Source organism: Rhinoderma darwinii, chromosome 1, assembly GCF_050947455.1.
Source record: "Rhinoderma darwinii isolate aRhiDar2 chromosome 1, aRhiDar2.hap1, whole genome shotgun sequence".
Classification (NCBI taxonomy): domain Eukaryota; kingdom Metazoa; phylum Chordata; class Amphibia; order Anura; family Rhinodermatidae; genus Rhinoderma; species Rhinoderma darwinii.
This window is the reverse complement of record NC_134687.1, coordinates 608,556,351-608,577,257: the sequence shown is the minus strand read 5'-3', so window position 1 is coordinate 608,577,257 and position 20,907 is coordinate 608,556,351. Positions and strand designations below refer to the sequence as shown.

Genomic DNA, 20,907 nt, shown 5'->3' with positions numbered 1-20,907 from the left:
TTTTAGCAGAGTAATTATTGGTTTATAGAGTTGTTTTAACCAATGGAGCTTAAGGCTAATTGATATTGGTTGCAGGATTTATGGCCGAGTGAAGCAGTAGTGATTTCTATCATTGCAAATTAAAAGCGGTATTCGCAACTCGGACATCCTCAAGATATAAATGCGAGAACAATCGCCGGCCGCCGCATCCATACAGAGAATAAATGGAGAGGTGGCCGCGCACACGAGCGTGATTCTCACCATTCACTTCTATGGGCGTAACAGAAACAGCTGAGCAAGCAACCCTCCAATTAACACCTCACAAAGCAGGATGGGGGTTCATGCGGAACCCACACTTATTAGACCTTTATAGCATATTATAAGAATATGCCATAAATGTTTTAGTCGAGAATACTCATTTCCATCCACTTACTGTGTCAGTATGTGTGTACAGATATAGCTGAACTTGTCATTTAACTATTTTGAGGCTCCATTGTATGTTAACTATGAAAACTCTTGGAGCTGATTAGAGAATGTCCTGCTGCTGGGACCTCCAGCTATCAGCTCCTATATGTGGGGGAACCCGACAACAAGTGTTCAATTCACCTGCAGCGCCACCACAGGAGAAATGAAGCGTTACACAGTTCTCATTGGAATCAATGGACGCCTGTCTGATGCCGCTCTCCACTAATAGATGAGTCTTGAACGATGAAAATGGTTTTTTTAAGGCCTCATGCACATGGCCATGCCCATGATTACGGTCCGCGATTACGGGATGGACGGCGGTGGACAGCCATCTGCATTTTCGGCCTGTGCTCCGATACAAAGTGTGGGAGCATGGTCCGTAAAAGGCAAAAGATAGGACATGTCCTATCTTTTTCGGAGGCTTTCTACGGGCCGGACGCCTTCCTGTAAATATACCGGATGGTGTCCGTGGTCAACAGAAGTTAACTGATTCGTAATCGAGGATCGTAGTTATGGTCCGCAATTACGGACAAATTCTACGGTTGTGTGCATGGGGCCTAAAGCAGACAACCCCTTAAAAATTAAGGTTCCCCTGGCATTTAATTAAGACCGATTAGGGTGATCAGGAGTGGGCATAAACCATGACCTTCACTAATCACTATAATGGAGCCATGCCCCAACAAGTTACTGTATGCCAAAGGCGGCACAGGCATTCCCACCACATCATTGGGACTCCTATGAAAATCTCTGGTAAGACACAGTAGCCTCCTCATTCTAGTGATCACATCACCTTGTGCCCTATCGTCTCAATGTCCGTAAATAGCAGTCCTATGTAAAATGTGAATGTGTTCCCATTACCAATCTGAATACTTTATACCAATGGTCTCTAACATTTGGCTCTCCAGCTATTGCAAAATCACAACGCTCAACATGCCCTGAGAGTCACAGGTTGGAGGCCACCGTCCCATACATTCCAGCCTATATCTTGAAACACTCTGGGTTTGCTCGGAAAACATCTGTAAGGCACACTTCACATCGCGTTTTGACCTACCGTCGAAGGTATACATCGGGAGGACTCGCAAAGTATACCTCCGACGGAAAGCCAAAACCTATGGCATACAGTGGGATATGTTACCCGGGGACCCTGACTTTAGTTGTTTCTCCGGGGCCACTTTCCATATAAGTAAAGTAAGTTTAGTACCTTCCACTGGGCCGGTGTACCTGGGCAGAGGAAGCACTAACAATTGCTTTGCCCTGTGACTACGGTCCTGGGGAAGCTACTAAACTCACTTTTCATATATGGACAGTGATGTCACTGGAGCTTCTCGACGTATACATTTAATGTATTCATAGGCTCACATGTTATAAAATGTATTCCGCTCAATATGCGTTTTTTTGCAGGATCTCTCAGGATGGAATAGTGTAGTCTACTAAAGGATTTCAGCCTTCAAATAAAAGCTACACCGACGCATACCAGCCCAACAGAGGCCAAAATGACACTCTTTTGGCCTTCGTTGGGCTAATAGTCCTATGTACACGTTTTATGTGTACGTCACAAGTTTTTCCGATAAATAATATAAACGTAGTTCATAAATGCGATGTGAATGGAGCCTTATACAGATAAATTGTTTATCATCTGCAAAGTCATTTGTTCCCTTTTATCTAACTAGCCGAGAAGTCTTTTATTTATTTTGCTCATTAAGGAGCGGTGATAAATGATAATGTTTCTTGTCTCCTGAAAACAATTACTGTCATTTTTCCAACACTTTGCAATTATGTTTTAAGTTCCTAATTACAATAAAAATGATTAACGTCACTCTCTTGGATATTGTGCTCCGGGTATTGGACATATTTCAATTGCAAATGTTTGCAGTTCTCCTATGCTTCAAATGAATATCAAAATGAAAAATATTTCTGTCCTACAGTTTTCTTTTTACAATTTTTTGGGGGTAATTATATATATATAAATTCCTCAACACTGAAATTGCAACACCAAGAAGGAAACGTTTTGGAATTGTGGAAATCACAGGATCGATAGACATGTTAATGATATGCAAATTATCAAAAATGCAAACAAAATATTCCAAACATCTTGATTTATTCAGTATGAGCGCAACATGCAGAAATACACGCACTTACGCACCTTGTCATGCTATCAATGAGGTTATTATTGGTTGTCTGAGTAATGCTATGCCACGCTGAATGCATTTGGTCACGCAAATCATCAAGATTGACTGCTGGCAGCTCCATTTGCAATTGCCGACCAATGACGTCCCAGATGTGCTCGATGGGAGACCAGTCCGGAGACGCTGCATGCCATGGTAGAACATTTAGGTCAAGCACGTTTCAGGCTGTTAGTGTACCTGAAATTAAGTCTAGAGGGGTCCAGCTACTGTACATTATGCCACCCTACACCATAATCTCGGGAGTAGGACCGGTGTGATGTTCCCTTGTGAAGGCCTTTACATTGCCCACATAGTCTCCAGACCAATCTCTGGCTATCATTTCATCCGAGACAAAAGCGCAACTCATCGCTGAAGAGGATAGACCTCCATTCCAGCCTCTATTGCAGTCTTGCTGTGCACCATGATAGGCTATGTGAGCGGTGGCGTGTGGTCAATGGCACACTTGTAGCTAGACGTCTGGCTCGTAGCCCAATGTCGTGCAAACACCTTCTGATGGTTTGTGTCGACACTGCTTGTCGCCCTAGGCTTGGGATGTGACGTCCAATTTCACTTGCAGTACAGAATAGATCACTACGTGCCATTCTTCCAATCAGACGATCCGTCCTAGCAGAGGTTCGCCTCCATGCATCTCTTGCCGTCATTCCTGTCCGCTGTTCTCCCAACCTCCGGGACACGTAACGTTGAACAGTGCTGACATCTCAGCCTACGCACATAGCGATCTGCTGGAGTATTAAACCAAGGTATCTTAGTTCATGAATTCTGTACCTCTCCGTTTGCGATAACTGGCATGTTGACTAACAGGAGGTATCGCACAATCATCCAACACCACTTGATCAGATTTTTGAGGTTTCATATGGCTAAAAAACTTTTGCTTTCAATCTGGTTTTATGCTTCTCCCACATGCCACAGATTGGAGATAGCTGCCTGAAAATGTGATAATTTGCAGATCTTAGCGACACCTGCAACTTCCTCGATCTTCATAACTTTATGGCTTTCCCTTCTTGGTGTTGCAATTTCAATGTTGAGGTGTGTGATTTTAGTTAGTAAAGAAAAAAATACTGAACAGCCCTACCTGGTTCTATTAGGTGAAAAAGTAATTGCCACCTTAGCTACTAAATCAACCAGTTAATTAAATTCAATTGACAGTCGGGTTTAATCTCACTATCACATCCAGGCATGGTTACTGCCGATCCTATTGAATCTAAGTATCACTTAAATAGAAACTGTCTGGCAATGTGAAGCCGGCTAGAAGGCCTCAAAAAGCCGCACATGATGCCACATCCTAAAGAGATTCCAATAAAGATGTGAAAAAAGTCATTGAAAGTTACCAGTCTGGAAAGGGTTAAAAAGCCATTGCTAAGTCTTATGTAGGTTTAGGCATTGCAGTGTCAACATTTTGTTTATATTGAACATAAAGCCGCACGAACTGTATTTTGTGATTTAGTGAATTTGTTAATTTGATCATCATCCCTTAATATTACTGCTACTTTTCAGGCGGATATACCAAACAGATTTGAGATGAAGCTTCACAGAAACAACATCTTTGAAGAATCCTACAGAAGAATAATGTCAGTAAAGAGGCCTGATGTCCTGAAGGCGAGACTCTGGATAGAGTTTGAATCAGAGAAAGGCTTGGATTATGGCGGTGTGGCCCGAGAGTGGTTCTTCCTGTTGTCTAAAGAAATGTTTAACCCGTATTATGGACTTTTTGAATACTCTGCTACGTAAGTTACTTACTTGCTTACTAGAAATAAGATACAACCTATTTGACGTTTTGATCTAAAAGAAGGCAAAACAACCCTTATGAGGGAGAAGACAATTTTTGTAAGGGAAAAATTCCTTCCGGACTCCAAATATGAGAAATCAATGACTCAACGACCCATCTCCACTAATCTTTTAACCATAACCTGTTACAATCAAGAAAGGCACCCAGACCCCTTTAGTACTCTTTCAGTGAATTCATCATGACATGCGTTCTGTAGTCTCACTGCTCTTACATTAAAGAATCCCTTCTATATTGGTGTAGAAACCTCCTTTCCTCTAGATGTAGAAGATTCCCACTTGTTTTAGTTACAGTCCTGGGTATAGGTATGAGAGATCTCTGTATTGAGCTTTTATATATTTATACCTAGTTATTAGGTCACCCTTCAGCCGTCTTTTCTCCAAACTAAATTATTACTGTAGTTGCCCATCTCTGATTCCACCCTGGCACTGCTATGTTTTTTTTGTACACCGTCGCCTAAAACTGCACGCAATTCCATGTGCGCTCTGATTAGTGATTTATAAGTAGAACTATATTCTCTTCATCTGCAATGATGTTGTACTTATTTTACTTGCCTTGGCAGCAGCAGCCTGACACTGGTTGCTACAATTCAGTTTGCTGTCCACTAATATGCCCAAGTCATTTTTATGTTCGTTCTATCCAGTGTTTTCCCATTTCGTATGCAAACGTGACGTGTATCTTGCCTTGCCAAGGGTATATATAGTGGATATAAAAAGTAAAATGCCAGTTTGTTACAAAATCAGTCCAAGGTGAATAATTTCAGAACTTTTTCCACCTTTAATGTAACCCATAATCTGTACAATTCCATTGAAGAACAAACTGAAATCTTTTAGGGTAGAAAAAGAAAAAACAAAAATAATGTTGTTGCATAAATATGCACACCCTTAAACTAATACGTGGTTGAATTACCCTTTGACTTTATGACAGCATTCAGCCTTTTTGGGTAGAAGTCTATCAGCATCGCATATCTTGACTTGGCAATTGTTGCCCACTCTTCCTTGCAAAAGAGCTTTTGAGATTGTGAGGGCATCTCCTGTGCACAACCCTCTTCAGGTCACCCCTCAAATTTTCAATGGGATTCAGGTCTGGTCTCTGGCTGGGCCCTTCCAAAACGTTGATCTCCTGGTGAAGCCATTCTTTTGTTGATTTTGAGATATACTTTGGGTCGTTGTCGTGCTGAAAGATGAAATTCCTCTTCATCTTTTTAGCAGAGGCCTGCAGGTTTTGTGCCAATATTGCCTGATATTTGGAGCTGTTCATAATTCCCACCACATTGACTAAAGCCCCCAGACCAGCTGCAGAAAAACAGCCCCAAAGCATAATGCCGCCTCCACCATGCTTCACTGTGGGTATAGTGTTCTTTTGGTGATGTTCAGTATTGGCTTTGCGCCAAACATACCTTTTGGAATTATGGCCGAAAAATTCAACCTTGGTCTCATTCGACCATAACACGTTTTCCCACATGCTTGTGGCAGACTTGATGTAGTTCTTTGCAAAACATAGCCTGGCTCTGATGTTTTTCTTTGTTAGAAAAGGCTTCCATCTTGCCACCCTACCACACAGCCCAGACATATGAAGAAAACGGGAGATTGTTGTCACATGCACTACACAACCAGTACCTTCCAGAATGTCCTGCAGCTCCTTTAATGTTACTGTAGGCCTCTTGATAGCCTCCCGGACAAATTTTAATCTTAACAAGAACCTAAAGATCGGAGTCTGACACACCGGAGATCAATTAAAAAGGTATAAATTTATTGAATCAGATATAAAAAAATGACATTAAAAGCATGGAGATGATTGCCACAGTGTGGATGGACATCCAGACAATAATGTACACAATATGATACACAAAATATGGCACTGTATTAATGATGAAGGGGCAGGACTATAATACATGATAAATTACACCGACGTGTGTTTAATTGGGATCACAAAGGACCGAAAAAGCCTGCTCCCCAGGTGTCAATTGGAACTATACATAAAGAAGTAGTCACAGCAACCAGATATATATAAAAATGAATAAATGAACATGGTAAGGTTAAACGATGGATGTAACAATGCATACATCATATATTAACTCTGCATAGTGCATTGGAACTCCTTACCCATGTCAGGAACCACACTGTCTGGCGTCACCCCCTAGGTATAGCAAATTTTAATCTGGTCTATTTCATCAAGTTTTGAGGGACGTCCAGTTCTTTGTAATGTCACTGTTGTGCCAAATGTAATCCACTTCTTGATGACCATATTCACTGTGGACCATGGTATATCTAATGCCCTGGAAATTCTTTAGTACCCTTCTCCTGACTGATGCCTTTCAACAATCAGATCCCTTTGATTTGTTGTAAGCTCTTTACTGACCATGGCTTTTGATGTCACATGCAACAAAGAAAATGTCTGGAAAATTCTAATAGAACAACTGAACTTTTATATGGGGTTACTCAGAATCACTATAAATAATGGCAGCTGTGTACTTACTACTATTTAACATGAGTTTGAATGTGAGTGGCTAATTCTGAACACAACCACACCCCCAATTATAAGAGGGTGTTTACACTTATGCAACCACATTATTTTTGTTTTTTATTTTTCCCCTATAAATGATTTCAGATTGTTTTTGAATGGAATTGTACAGATTATGGGTCACATTAAAGGTGGAAAAAGTTCTGAAATTATTCATCCTGGACTGATTTTGTAACATTACAAAAACTGAAATTTTATCAGGGGTGTGTAGACTTTTTTCTATATCCACTGTATGTTTGTACACATCTGTAATTTAATTACTTGTATATCTCTCTCTCGCTCTGCAGGGACAATTACACTCTTCAGATAAACCCCAACTCCGGTCTTTGTAATGAAGATCATCTTTCGTATTTCACATTTATTGGGCGGATAGCCGGCCTCGCAGTATTCCATGGAAAACTTTTAGATGGTGAGTCAAATGCAGTATAATCCCTCAGGTTACTTACATCTTCTATTTTACTACTATGGAGATTGTGAAATTCCTCATTTTGTTATATACAATCCTTGGTTACAATGTTTTTTATTTGACTCTATAATCCCCAAAAAAAACCTCTTCTGTCAAGTTGTTAAAAATTCTATTCGGACTTTTCTGGATCAATATAGGTGTTATTACATCTCTAACTGGAACTATCCATTATCTTTTCCAAAATCCTGAATGGCAAAACCATCCCTTTAGTATTATTGCATTACTAAGAGTGTGAGAAAGTTGGGTAGAAATTATTAGTGGCCATATTGGATGGTTCCCATCTTTCTTACAAACAATTATAACCAATTTGGTGAAATGCACTCTCAGCTTTTTTCACTTATGTTATACTATATATAGAATACGCTCGAACAGTAAGTTTAGACTCCGAAGAACTTGTAGATTTTTGGAGCAGATTCCGCACAATTGACAGTAAAATATATGTGAGCTGGATCTTAAAACCTGCACGGCAGTATCACCGCAAAATCCTAGGCGGAATCCTCTGGACTTACCCTAAAGGGTAAATCCGAGATGACCCTGCGGCATAATTCGCATGTGTTGCATACAAATTTTGCTGCAGATTTCACCCTATACATTGCAAAGGGTAATATCTGCGACGTTTGTACAATAGAATGATTTGACAATCTGCAGTATGTTCCGACTACCGTGCAGATTTTGTTTCGCAACATCTGGATGTGGTTTTGAAAACCAAAATATGGAGCTCAGTAAAATGATCAAGGACTGAGTACTGACCTTACAAACTGTTCCTAAATTAAAGAGATTTTGCTGCTCTCCTGTGTATAGACTCTCCCAGTGAAACGCGTAGGAGATCTGAAGATTTAATAGGGACTTTGTTAGCAGGACCAGGAATATGTTCGAGAGGTGCTGGAGTGGCTCTTTTCAGGACAGTTGCTCCGCTTACACCCTACTATGAGTGGTCATACTGCAAATAATGTGTAAGACTTGAAAGGCACCTTAATTCCTACATATACAATAGAGGAGATCCCAACAACCATAGGATGATTGATCCTCTGAATATAAATATGATACTTGTCCTAGGTTGCTGTTTGTGACTTGTGATTTGCACGCAACGATGGGTAAACATTGTAACCATTTTTTCATCTTATATGATATTTTTGTTTAGCATTCTTTATTAAAAGTTACATTTAAGGGCCTGTTCACACCAGCGTTCTGTTCTGTTGATGGGTTCCGTCAGAGCTTTCCATCAGGGGAACCTATCAACGGAAAGGCAAACAGAAACCATAGCTTCCTTTTGCATTACCAGTGATTTCAATTGTGATTCTTCCGTTGCAAATGGTTTCCGTTTATCTCCTTTCCGTAAGGTTTCTGGGTTTTCTTTGACTGAGTCAATAGCGCGGTCGACAGCGCTATTGATTTCGTTAAAAAAAAAGGAAACCTTTCGGCACGGAGATAAACGAAAACCATTTGCAATGGAAGCGTTACCATTGAAATCAATGGTAATGCAAAAGGGAGCTATGGTTTCCGTTTCCCCTTCCGCTGATGGGTTGCTCTAATGGAAAGGTCTGACGGAACCCATCAACCGAAAATGAACGTGGATGTGAACAGGCCCTAAAGTATCCAACTTCTCTACCTAATGAATTTGAAAACTCCATCCACATGCTTTGTATTTTATTGTATATCGTCACAGATTTTCTAAAATCTGCGTCTACTGTGCCACGTCTGAACATGGCTATAGAGTTTGGCGTTTTTTAATATTATTTTATTTATTTTACATTCTTTTGTGACAGAAAATGTAAATTGTTGCTCTCCCTTAGGTTTCTTCATTCGACCATTCTACAAAATGATGTTGGGAAAACAGATAACATTAAAAGATATGGAATCTGTGGTATGTTAAAATATGACAATATGTTATATTTATTTTATCCTTTTACGTAAAAATCGGAGCAGGGGATTGGGCTCCCAGATGAATGTTTTTATGTGTAAATTAGGAGATTCTGAATGCTGTCAAAGTCTGCTGCTCATGTGATAAGGTCAGATTTAGTTGAATATGTTTTCTATTTTATAGGATAGCGAATATTACAATTCTTTAAAATGGATCTTAGAAAATGACCCTACTGAGCTGGATCTCAGGTTCTGTATAGATGAAGACAACTTTGGTCAGGTACGTAAATGTGTGCCAATTTGTTGGTTTCTTATGATAGAAAAATAGAGAGATGGATATGAGAGAAATATGAGAGAGCGCAAGGGATATGAGATCAGGGTTAAGACAAAGTGTGGCCCTGGGCAAAGTTAAAAGTGGGGCCCCAAATGCTGACTTACTGTATGAATAATACAGAAGGCAGTGTGTAGAGAACTGCATCACTGATTTCTACCGCGTCGAGGAGTGTTGCAAGCCCCAAATCATGTCCCCCCCCTCTCACTAAAAAATTATCTATATACATATACAGTTATTAAATTATACCAGATGAAATATTACCTGCATATTGTTACTGAACACAACTCACTATTATAAGACCAATATTACCAATAATAACACAATATAAGGTCTAAATAATACCGCCACGCCATTACCACATAGTGACTGAATAATACCCCCATAATCTTACTGAATAATACCGCCAAACCATAACCATAGTGACTAAATAATACATCCATACTGTTACTGAATAATACCCCCACTAGGGATGCATCGAAACTTCGATTACAGTTTCGATACTGTGCACCCTCAAACGGTTCAATACCGTTATTTCATGTATTTCGATACTAAGCTGTGCGGCCGCACAGCTCATTATAGTAACACATGAATGTATGAGAGAGGGGCTGCGGCTGTGTGATACAGCCATTGCCCCGCTCCTGAGTCCAGAGAAGTGCGCGCGCGGTCAGCATGATGTGATGCGACGCGACCAGCGATGCACTAATGATCGCCGGCACGGAAGACAGAACATGGCGGCCGCACTGCAAAACACACCCATAGTTCTGTCTTTGGTGCCTGCGCCGCCGCTGATTAGTGCAGCGCTGGTCGCATCATCTCATGCTGACCTCGCGCGCACTTATTGTCAGGAGCAGGGCAATGGCTGTATTACACAGCCGCAGTCCTGCTCTCATGGCGGAGATCAGAGAAACCTCTCATATCCGCCGCTATTCACCTGAATGCTGCGATCAAAGCTGACTGCAGCATTTAGGGGAAAATGAGATTGGGGATGCCCTTTGAATTGGAATTCCTGTGACGCGATCGAGGGCCATACCATATATGGGCAGACAGCCCAGGGCTGTCTGACCATATTTCCTGTTAGGGCATACTGAGGTATGTCCTAACAACTGCCTGTGTACTATTAGTACGCCGGCTAATGTATTGAAGTTTAAAAATAAAAAAGTAAAAAAAATTAATAAAGTAATGTTAAATGAAAAAAAACCCACACACACATTACAATAAACATTAAAATAAGGCTCAATACATAATATATACACACATTTGGTATAGTCGCAACCGTAATAAATTTATAGTGTCATTTATGTTTACGCTGTTATAAAATAAAAAACTGTTTTCTTTCACTTATTAATGTGACGCACGAGGTATTATGAATTTTGAATCTCCATGTGCCTCACATTAATAGTAATTAACCCCATCATGTACCTCACACATTAACCCAATGTTGTCCATTATGACTCAGAAACCTGATGGAATCAATTACTATTAATGTGAGGCACATGGAGGTTCAAAATTCATCATTACCAGCCTCACATCAGAAAATGGAAGAACTTTTTTTTTAAAATTATTATCGAAGTCCAAATTCTGGTATCGTGACATCCTTAACCCCCACAACATAACCACATAGTGATTGAATAATATTACCATACTGTTACTGAATAATACCTCCAAACCATATCCCCATAGTGACTGAATAATACCACCACACCATAACCACATAGTAACTGAATAATACCCCCCTACTGTTACTGAATAATACCGTCGTACCATAACCACATAGTGACGAAATAATACCCCCATACTATTACTGAATAATACCGCTATACACAGACCAATATTACCACCATATAGTGGTAGATGTCCGCTATACACAGGAGCTCTGCAAACCATAAAAGTGATTACAGCACATTTATATATAGTGACTCACAGGTGATGTTTTCTCTGATTAGAGTCGTTCACTTTCCCTTTTTTTTTTCCATCCGGCCCAGACCACTGTGACGATTTCTTTCAGCCACGACTCGTTTCTGCAGAATTTGACACTCCGACATGTTGGTTTCTCGCTTTTCGAGCATTCTTCCCACCTATATCCCATCCTCTAAACAAACTCGTAATCCACAGTGCCCGAGACGATAATAATGACCCCTCAGTACTCGACACCGTAAAAGTGCCCCATCAGTAACCATGCCCCCACAGTAATAATGCCCGCTTTGTGCCTCCTGTAGATTGTGCCACTCGCAGCCCTCCGTAGATGGCGCCACTCGCAGCCCTCCGTAGATGGTGCCACTCGCAGCCCTCCGTAGATGGCGCCACCCGCAGCCCTCCGTAGATGGCGCCACCCGCAGCCCTCCGTAGATGGCGCCACCCGCAGCCCTCCGTAGATGGCGCCACCCGCAGCCCTCCGTAGATGGCGCCACCCGCAGCCCTCCGTAGATGGCGCCACCCGCAGCCCTCCGTAGATGGCGCCACCCGCAGCCCTCCGTAGATGGCGCCACCCGCAGCCCTTGTCTGCCAGGGAAATGGTGCCACTTGCAGCCCTTGTCTGCCAGGGAAATGGTGCCACACACCGCCCCCTCTGCCTGGTAGATGGTGCCACACGCAGCCCCCTCTGCCTGGTAGATGGTGCCACACGCAGCCCCCTCTGCCTGGTAGATGGTGCCACACGCAGCCCCCCTCTGCCTGGTAGATGGCGCCACACGCAGCCCCCCTCTGCCTGGTAGATGGCGCCACGCGCAGCCCCCCTCTGCCTGGTAGATGGCGCCACGCGCAGCCCCCCTCTGCCTGGTAGATGGCGCCACACGCAGCCCCCCTCTGCCTGGTAGATGGCGCCACATGCAGCCCCCCTCTGCCTGGTAGATGGCGCCACACGTAGCCCCCCTCTCGTAGATGGCGCCACACGCATCCCCCATCTGCCTGGTAGATGGCGCCACACGGATCCCCCCTCTGCCTGGTAGATGGCGCCACACGCATCCCCCCTCTGCCTGGTAGATGGCGCCACACGCATCCCCCCTCTGCCTGGTAGATGGCGCCACACGCATCCCCCCTCTGCCTGATAGATGGCGCCACACGCAACCCCCCTCTGCCTGGTAGATGGCGCCACACGCATCCCCCCTCTGCCTGGTAGATGGCGCCACACGCATCCCCCCTCTGCCTGGTAGATGGCGCCACACGCATCCCCCCTCTGCCTGGTAGATGGCGCCACACGCATCCCCCCTCTGCCTGGTAGATGGCGCCACATGCATCCCCCCTCTGCCTGGTAGATGGCGCCACACGCATCCCCCCTCTGCCTGGTAGATGGCGCCACACGCATCCCCCCTCTGCCTGGTAGATGGCGCCACACGCAGCCCCCCGCTGCCTGGTAGATGGCGCCACACGCAGCCCCCCTCGGCCTGGTAGATGGCGCCACACGCAGCCCCCCTCGGCCTGGTAGATGGCGCCACACGCAGCCCCCCTCGGCCTGGTAGATGGCGCCACACGCAGCCCCCCTCGGCCTGATAGATGGCGCCACACGCAGCCCCCCTCGGCCTGGTAGATGGCGCCACACGCAGCCCCCCTCGGCCTGGTAGATGGCGCCACACGCAGCCCCCCTCGGCCTGGTAGATGGCGCCACACGCAGCCCCCCTCGGCCTGGTAGATGGCGCCACACGCAGCCCCCCTCGGCCTGGTAGATGGCGCCACACGCAGCCCCCCTCGGCCTGGTAGATGGCGCCACACGCAGCCCCCCTCGGCCTGGTAGATGGCGCCACACGCAGCCCCCCTCGGCCTGGTAGATGGCGCCACACGCAGCCCCCCTCGGCCTGGTAGTTGGCGCCACACGCAGCCCCCCTCGGCCTGGTAGATGGCGCCACACGCAGCCCCCCTCGGCCTGGTAGATGGCGCCACACGCAGCCCCCCTCGGCCTGGTAGATGGCGCCACACGCAGCCCCCCTCGGCCTGGTAGATGGCGCCACACGCAGCCCCCCTCGGCCTGGTAGATGGCGCCACACGCAGCCCCCCTCGGCCTGGTAGATGGCGCCACACGCAGCCCCCCTCGGCCTGGTAGATGGCGCCACACGCAGCCCCCCTCGGCCTGGTAGATGGCGCCACACGCAGCCCCCCTCGGCCTGGTAGATGGCGCCACACGCAGCCCCCCTCGGCCTGGTAGATGGCGCCACACGCAGCCCCCCTCGGCCTGGTAGATGGCGCCACACGCAGCCCCCCTCGGCCTGGTAGATGGCGCCACACGCAGCCCCCCTCGGCCTGGTAGATGGCGCCACACGCAGCCCCCCTCGGCCTGGTAGATGGCGCCACACGCAGCCCCCCTCGGCCTGGTAGATGGCGCCACACGCAGCCCCCCTCGGCCTGGTAGATGGCGCCACACGCAGCCCCCCTCGGCCTGGTAGATGGCGCCACACGCAGCCCCCCTCGGCCTGGTAGATGGCGCCACACGCAGCCCCCCTCGGCCTGGTAGATGGCGCCACACGCAGCCCCCCTCGGCCTGGTAGATGGCGCCACACGCAGCCCCCCTCGGCCTGGTAGATGGCGCCACACGCAGCCCCCCTCGGCCTGGTAGATGGCGCCACACGCAGCCCCCCTCGGCCTGGTAGATGGCGCCACACGCAGCCCCCCTCGGCCTGGTAGATGGCGCCACACGCAGCCCCCCTCGGCCTGGTAGATGGCGCCACACGCAGCCCCCCTCGGCCTGGTAGATGGCGCCACACGCAGCCCCCCTCGGCCTGGTAGATGGCGCCACACGCAGCCCCCCTCGGCCTGGTAGATGGCGCCACACGCAGCCCCCCTCGGCCTGGTAGATGGCGCCACACGCAGCCCCCCTCGGCCTGGTAGATGGCGCCACACGCAGCCCCCCTCGGCCTGGTAGATGGCGCCACACGCAGCCCCCCTCGGCCTGGTAGATGGCGCCACACGCAGCCCCCCTCGGCCTGGTAGATGGCGCCACACGCAGCCCCCCTCGGCCTGGTAGATGGCGCCACACGCAGCCCCCCTCGGCCTGGTAGATGGCGCCACACGCAGCCCCCCTCTGCCTGGTAGATGGCGCCACACGCTGCCCCCCTCTGCCTGGTAGATGGCGCCACACGCTGCTCCCCTCTGCCTGGTAGATGGCGCCACACGCTGCTCCCCTCTGCCTGGTAGATGGCGCCACACGCTGCTCCCCTCTGCCTGGTAGATGGCGCCACTCGCAGCGTCCCTCTGCCTGGTAGATGGCGCCACTCGCAACGCTCCTCTGCCTTGTAGATGGCGCCACACGCAGCCCCCCTCTGCCTGGTAGATGGCGCCACACGCATCCCCCCCTCTGCCTGGTAGATGGCGCCACACGCATCCCCCCCTCTGCCTGGTAGATGGCGCCACACGCATCCCCCCCTCTGCCTGGTAGATGGCGCCACACGCAGCCCCCCTCTGCCTGGTAGATGGCGCCACACGCAGCCCCCCTCTGCCTGGTAGATGGCGCCACACGCAGCCCCCCTCTGCCTGGTAGATGGCGCCACACGCAGCCCCCCTCTGCCTGGTAGATGGCGCCACACGCAGCCCCCCTCTGCCTGGTAGATGGCGCCACACGCAGCCCCCCTCTGCCTGGTAGATGGCGCCACTCGCAGCGCCCCTCTGCCTGGTAGATGGCGCCACTCGCAGCGTCCCTCTGCCTGGTAGATGGCGCCACTCGCAACGCTCCTCTGCCTTGTAGATGGCGCCACACGCAGCCCCCCTCTGCCTGGTAGATGGCGCCACACGCATCCCCCCCTCTGCCTGGTAGATGGCGCCACACGCATCCCCCCCTCTGCCTGGTAGATGGCGCCACACGCATCCCCCCCTCTGCCTGGTAGATGGCGCCACACGCAGCCCCCCTCTGCCTGGTAGATGGCGCCACACGCAGCCCCCCTCGGCCTGGTAGATGGCGCCACACGCAGCCCCCCTCGGCCTGGTAGATGGCGCCACACGCAGCCCCCCTCGGCCTGGTAGATGGCGCCACACGCAGCCCCCCTCGGCCTGGTAGATGGCGCCACACGCAGCCCCCCTCGGCCTGGTAGATGGCGCCACACGCAGCCCCCCTCGGCCTGGTAGATGGCGCCACACGCAGCCCCCCTCGGCCTGGTAGATGGCGCCACACGCAGCCCCCCTCTGCCTGGTAGATGGCGCCACACGCTGCCCCCCTCTGCCTGGTAGATGGCGCCACACGCTGCTCCCCTCTGCCTGGTAGATGGCGCCACACGCTGCTCCCCTCTGCCTGGTAGATGGCGCCACACGCTGCTCCCCTCTGCCTGGTAGATGGCGCCACTCGCAGCGTCCCTCTGCCTGGTAGATGGCGCCACTCGCAACGCTCCTCTGCCTTGTAGATGGCGCCACACGCAGCCCCCCTCTGCCTGGTAGATGGCGCCACACGCATCCCCCCCTCTGCCTGGTAGATGGCGCCACACGCATCCCCCCCTCTGCCTGGTAGATGGCGCCACACGCATCCCCCCCTCTGCCTGGTAGATGGCGCCACACGCAGCCCCCCTCTGCCTGGTAGATGGCGCCACACGCAGCCCCCCTCTGCCTGGTAGATGGCGCCACACGCAGCCCCCCTCTGCCTGGTAGATGGCGCCACACGCAGCCCCCCTCTGCCTGGTAGATGGCGCCACACGCAGCCCCCCTCTGCCTGGTAGATGGCGCCACACGCAGCCCCCCTCTGCCTGGTAGATGGCGCCACTCGCAGCGCCCCTCTGCCTGGTAGATGGCGCCACTCGCAGCGTCCCTCTGCCTGGTAGATGGCGCCACTCGCAACGCTCCTCTGCCTTGTAGATGGCGCCACACGCAGCCCCCCTCTGCCTGGTAGATGGCGCCACACGCATCCCCCCCTCTGCCTGGTAGATGGCGCCACACGCATCCCCCCCTCTGCCTGGTAGATGGCGCCACACGCATCCCCCCCTCTGCCTGGTAGATGGCGCCACACGCAGCCCCCCTCTGCCTGGTAGATGGCGCCACACGCAGCCCCCCTCTGCCTGGTAGATGGCGCCACACGCAGCCCCCCTCTGCCTGGTAGATGTACTTATCTTGCCCTGTTCCTGCGACAGATGGAGCACATCACAGCCCCCGGGCGCGACCCTCGTGTGATGCAGTGATGTCATCACGCAGGGATTCTTCCCAGCGCCTTATGGGTTGCAGGCCTAACGTGGCCTGCAGCCTATAGTGTTCAATTGTATTTGCGTCCTGAGGATGCAGATCCAAGTGAATTTGGCTGTCGCTAGCACCGGGGCCCCCTCTGGTGCTAGCGACCTCACCAGGCATGAGGGGGCCTGTGCTTTGCGGCCCATAAATGTTATGTGCCGGGCGGCACCGGCCCACCCATGCCGCGATATGAGATGGCTAGATCTGAGATGGCTAGGTATGAGATGGCTAGGTATGAGACGGCTAGGTATGCGACGGCTAGGTATGCGACGGCTAGATATGCGACGGCTAGATATGCGACGGCTAGATATGCGACGGCTAGATATGCGACGGCTAGATATGCGACGGCTAGATATGCGACGGCTAGATATGCGACGGCTAGATATGCGACGGCTAGATATGCGACGGCTAGATGGCCAAATATGGGATGGATAGATATGGGATGGCTAGATATGAGATGGCCAGATATGAGATGGCTAGATATGGGATGGATAGATTTAATGACAGAAGATAGAAATTAGATTGATATTAAAATAGGTATTAGGTAGATAGATATGAGACAGATGTATATCATATAGATATACAAAGGTATTCCAATGCATCATAATAAAAAAATGAAATAAAAAAAAAAATCCCCATTGTGGGCCAAAAAAACGTAAGAAAATTGTAATAAAATAATTTGAAGCAAAGCACACAAAAATAAAGAATAAACATGATTATTTTTAAGAAAATTTATTTTCTTTTGATTCAGAAAACAAAAAATACATCTACAACGTCAACGAAAACATTAAATAAGTTTTGGCTCTCGGAATGCAGTGAGGCAAAAATGTAAAAATGCTTTGTGTCCTCATGGCTAAAATGAGCAAAACCTGTGAAGGGTTGTCTCATCAGATACAAATCCTTTCATAGTGCAGCCGCTACGGCAATCACCTGATCTCTTTTCTGGCCCGAACTGTATTACATGGCGACCGTTCAGATAATTGGCTGTCCCAAGTAATACATAGATGGCTTAAGTGTGCCAGAACGAAAGATACTTTTACAGATGGAGCCTTCAGTCTGCCTCATAGAGGGGGTCCTAAGCAGGGTTACCCCCCTCTATGGTATCCATATTCCTCAAAAGAACATATGGACAGGGGTTGTCTTCGTTGCACAACCCCTTGAATCCCTTCCCGACATTTGACATACCTTTACATCCTAGTCAGGAGTATGGAGCAGGACCCACCAAAAAAAGCCCTCATACGGCTATGTCGACAAAAAAATTAAGTTATGGCTTTGGAAATGAAAAAAAGAAAAGTGGCGGGAAGAGGTTAAGGGATAAATAAGTATAAAGTGTAAAGATACAGAATGCGGCTGTGCCCCTTTTTGATATGTCTATAAGTAGGGAATTGGAAAAATTGGCATCATATGGTAATATTTTGTTTGTGAATATTTTTGTCTTTGATTTTCAGACTTACCAGGTCGACTTAAAGCCAAACGGGTCAGAGATGGTCTTGACAAATGAGAACAAGCGGGAGTACATAGAGTAAGTGTTCCACTCTCTAGTAACCTCCTATACATACACAACTCCGACCGGGGGTTACTTTTGCTCGTCACAAAGGAAATCTCCAATGTATTCATACACACAACCACTCCCGGCAGCCATGTTGCGTGGTGGGACTCCTTGATAGATTTGTTTTTTCGTTTTTTTTAATCTATATTTTTCAAGAATTTTTTGTTATATTTTGCTGAAGAGGCTGTGGGAGGCACCAGCAGTGGACTTTGTGTTCCAAAACAAGTCGCCACCCACACCAATTCCAATTGGTGACCATTGTTGTATTGAGTAGAGCCTTATTAGATGCCATTGACATGAGATCTCTGAGAAGGTCTTGACTCACAGACCCCTACCGGTGAAATCTGCTGCCGTTTCTACATGAAATATCAACAAATAAATTTCATGGAGATATTTGTATATTTATGGAATATACAGTAAGAACTCCGCATGGAACGCGCAGATGGAATATACTGCACCAGATGAGAATGTTACAATTATGGATGCACGCGTATATGACATTTTCACACATTTTTAGCTGATTGCTCCCCGGCTGTGTCCCTGTTCTAATGACGTTTTCTGCGCTGAATCATCCGGGGTATAAAAATATATTCTTCCAGCTCAACCTTTCCAAGGGATTGTGAAGTTGTTTAATCTTTATTTCCAATCCAAGGACAAATGCCATAGAAATGGTTTGTAGACCTGGTTAATATTTTATAGGCGCTGGTGCCGTTTATCTAACAGCGATACATGTATTAAATCCATACGTAGAAAACAGAATTTTATCTATTAGTATTGGTTTCTTTTACTTTTTTTTTTCTTTGCAGCCTTGTAATCCAGTGGAGGTTTGTGAACAGGGTACAGAAACAGATGAACGCGTTTTTAGAAGTAGGTTCTGTTTGTATTTTGTATATCATGTATATTTCTCCAGGGTATTTTATATCTGTGTGTATATGTTATGTATATTTTTATGAACATTAACCGCTTCCCGACCGCCCACTGTATATTCACGTCGGCACTTGCTGGGCTCTGTGCAGTGCCGACGTGAATTCACGGTGGGTGTTAAAAGCACGATCCGGGTGTCTCAGAGTAGCGCTGACACCCGGATCGCGCTGTTATCACCTGCCTCTGGTCCCGGAGATATGATCGGGACCTGATTAGTTCAGGTCCCGGTCATGTGATCGCAGGGAAAGTGTGTTGTAGCAACGAACTGGAAAGTTTGTTGCTATAACAAACTGGAAAGTTTGTTGCTACAACAAACTTTCCCGGGGACCGATTGCGGGTACTGCAGTCGGTTATAAGGCAGAACCGGGGGCCATACAACGGCCCCCGTGTCTTCCATGCAAGGCAGCCTATGAGAACCAGCCGGAGGCCAGTCCTCATAAGCTTCCTGTCAGTGTGACTCTCAGCGTCACACTGACTGTTTATAATACGTTACACTACCTAGTAGGTAGTGTAATGTATTATAGCAGCGATCAGTGCTGCCAGTCTTCAAGTAAAAAGGAAAAAATTAAGTAATAAAAATGTTTTATAAAAGTGTAAAAACAAGTTATAAAAGTTCCAAAAACAAAAAATTTTTTTTTCCTATAATAAGTCTTTTATTATAGGAAAAAAATGAAAATGTTAAAAAAAAGTACACATATTTGGTATCACCGCGTTCGTAACGACCCAAACTATAAAACTATAATATTATTTCTCCCGCACGGTGAACACCACAAAAAAAATAATTAAAAAACAATGTCAGAATCACTATTTTTTGGTCATCAACCCTCCCAAAATATAGAATAAAATGTGATCAAAAAGTCGCATGTACCCCAAAATAATACCAATAAAAACTACAACCCGTCCCGCAAAAAACAAGCCCTTACACCGCTTTTTTGACGGAAAAATAAAAAATTATGGCTCTCAGAATATGGTGACACAAAAAAGAAATAATTTTATAGAAAAGTGATTTTATTGCGCAATCGCCACAAAACATAAAAAACCTATATACATATGGTATCGCCGTAATCGTACCGACCCGCATAATAAAGTAAAATGTCATTTATACCGCACGGTGAACACTGTAAAAAAAAAATACAAAAAACATTGTCAGAATTTATGTTTCTTTGTCACTTTGCTTGCCAAAAAAAATCTAATAAAAAGTGATAAAAAAATCACATGTACCCTAAAATGGTACCAATGAAAAGTACAGATTGTCCCGCAACAAATAAGCCCTCACACGGCTCCTTTGGAGAAAAAATAAAAAAGTTCTGGCTCTCAGAATATGGCGATGCAAAATGTGCAGAGTGTTCCAAAAGCAGATGAGATCGGGCACCATTTATCAGTGCGACAACGGCCACATATCTGCGGATTATTATTTCTGTACCCCATTATTATACCCTCTTATTATGTCCTGATGTTCTCCGCACAGGTTACATATAACCCCACATTATAACTGAAATACCAGCAAAACCCCAAACAGAACAGTTACCAAGCAAACTGCGCTCCAAAAGCCAAATGGTGTTCCCTCCCTTCTGAGCCCCACAGAGTGCCCAAACACCAGCTTACGTCCACATATATGATATTTTATATCCGGGAGAACCCACTCAACATTGTATGAGGTATTTGTCTTCAGTGGCACAAACTGGGCACAACGTATTGTGCATTAAAATG

General features: G+C 47.4%; 1 protein-coding gene across 9 annotated transcripts in view; it reads left to right on the top strand.

Annotated features, from left to right (window-relative positions):
* NEDD4L (NEDD4 like E3 ubiquitin protein ligase) overlaps positions 1–20,907 on the top strand; it is a 328,543-nt gene that overhangs the window by 287,846 nt on the left and 19,790 nt on the right. For all 9 annotated transcript variants that reach the window (XM_075841150.1, XM_075841171.1, XM_075841160.1 and 6 more), the window contains 6 exons: positions 4,125–4,354; positions 7,224–7,345; positions 9,196–9,266; positions 9,447–9,542; positions 18,173–18,246; positions 19,080–19,140. In XM_075841150.1, the coding sequence (XP_075697265.1) occupies positions 4,125–4,354; positions 7,224–7,345; positions 9,196–9,266; positions 9,447–9,542; positions 18,173–18,246; positions 19,080–19,140 (654 nt within the window). The remainder of the gene's footprint in view (positions 1–4,124; positions 4,355–7,223; positions 7,346–9,195; positions 9,267–9,446; positions 9,543–18,172; positions 18,247–19,079; positions 19,141–20,907) is intronic.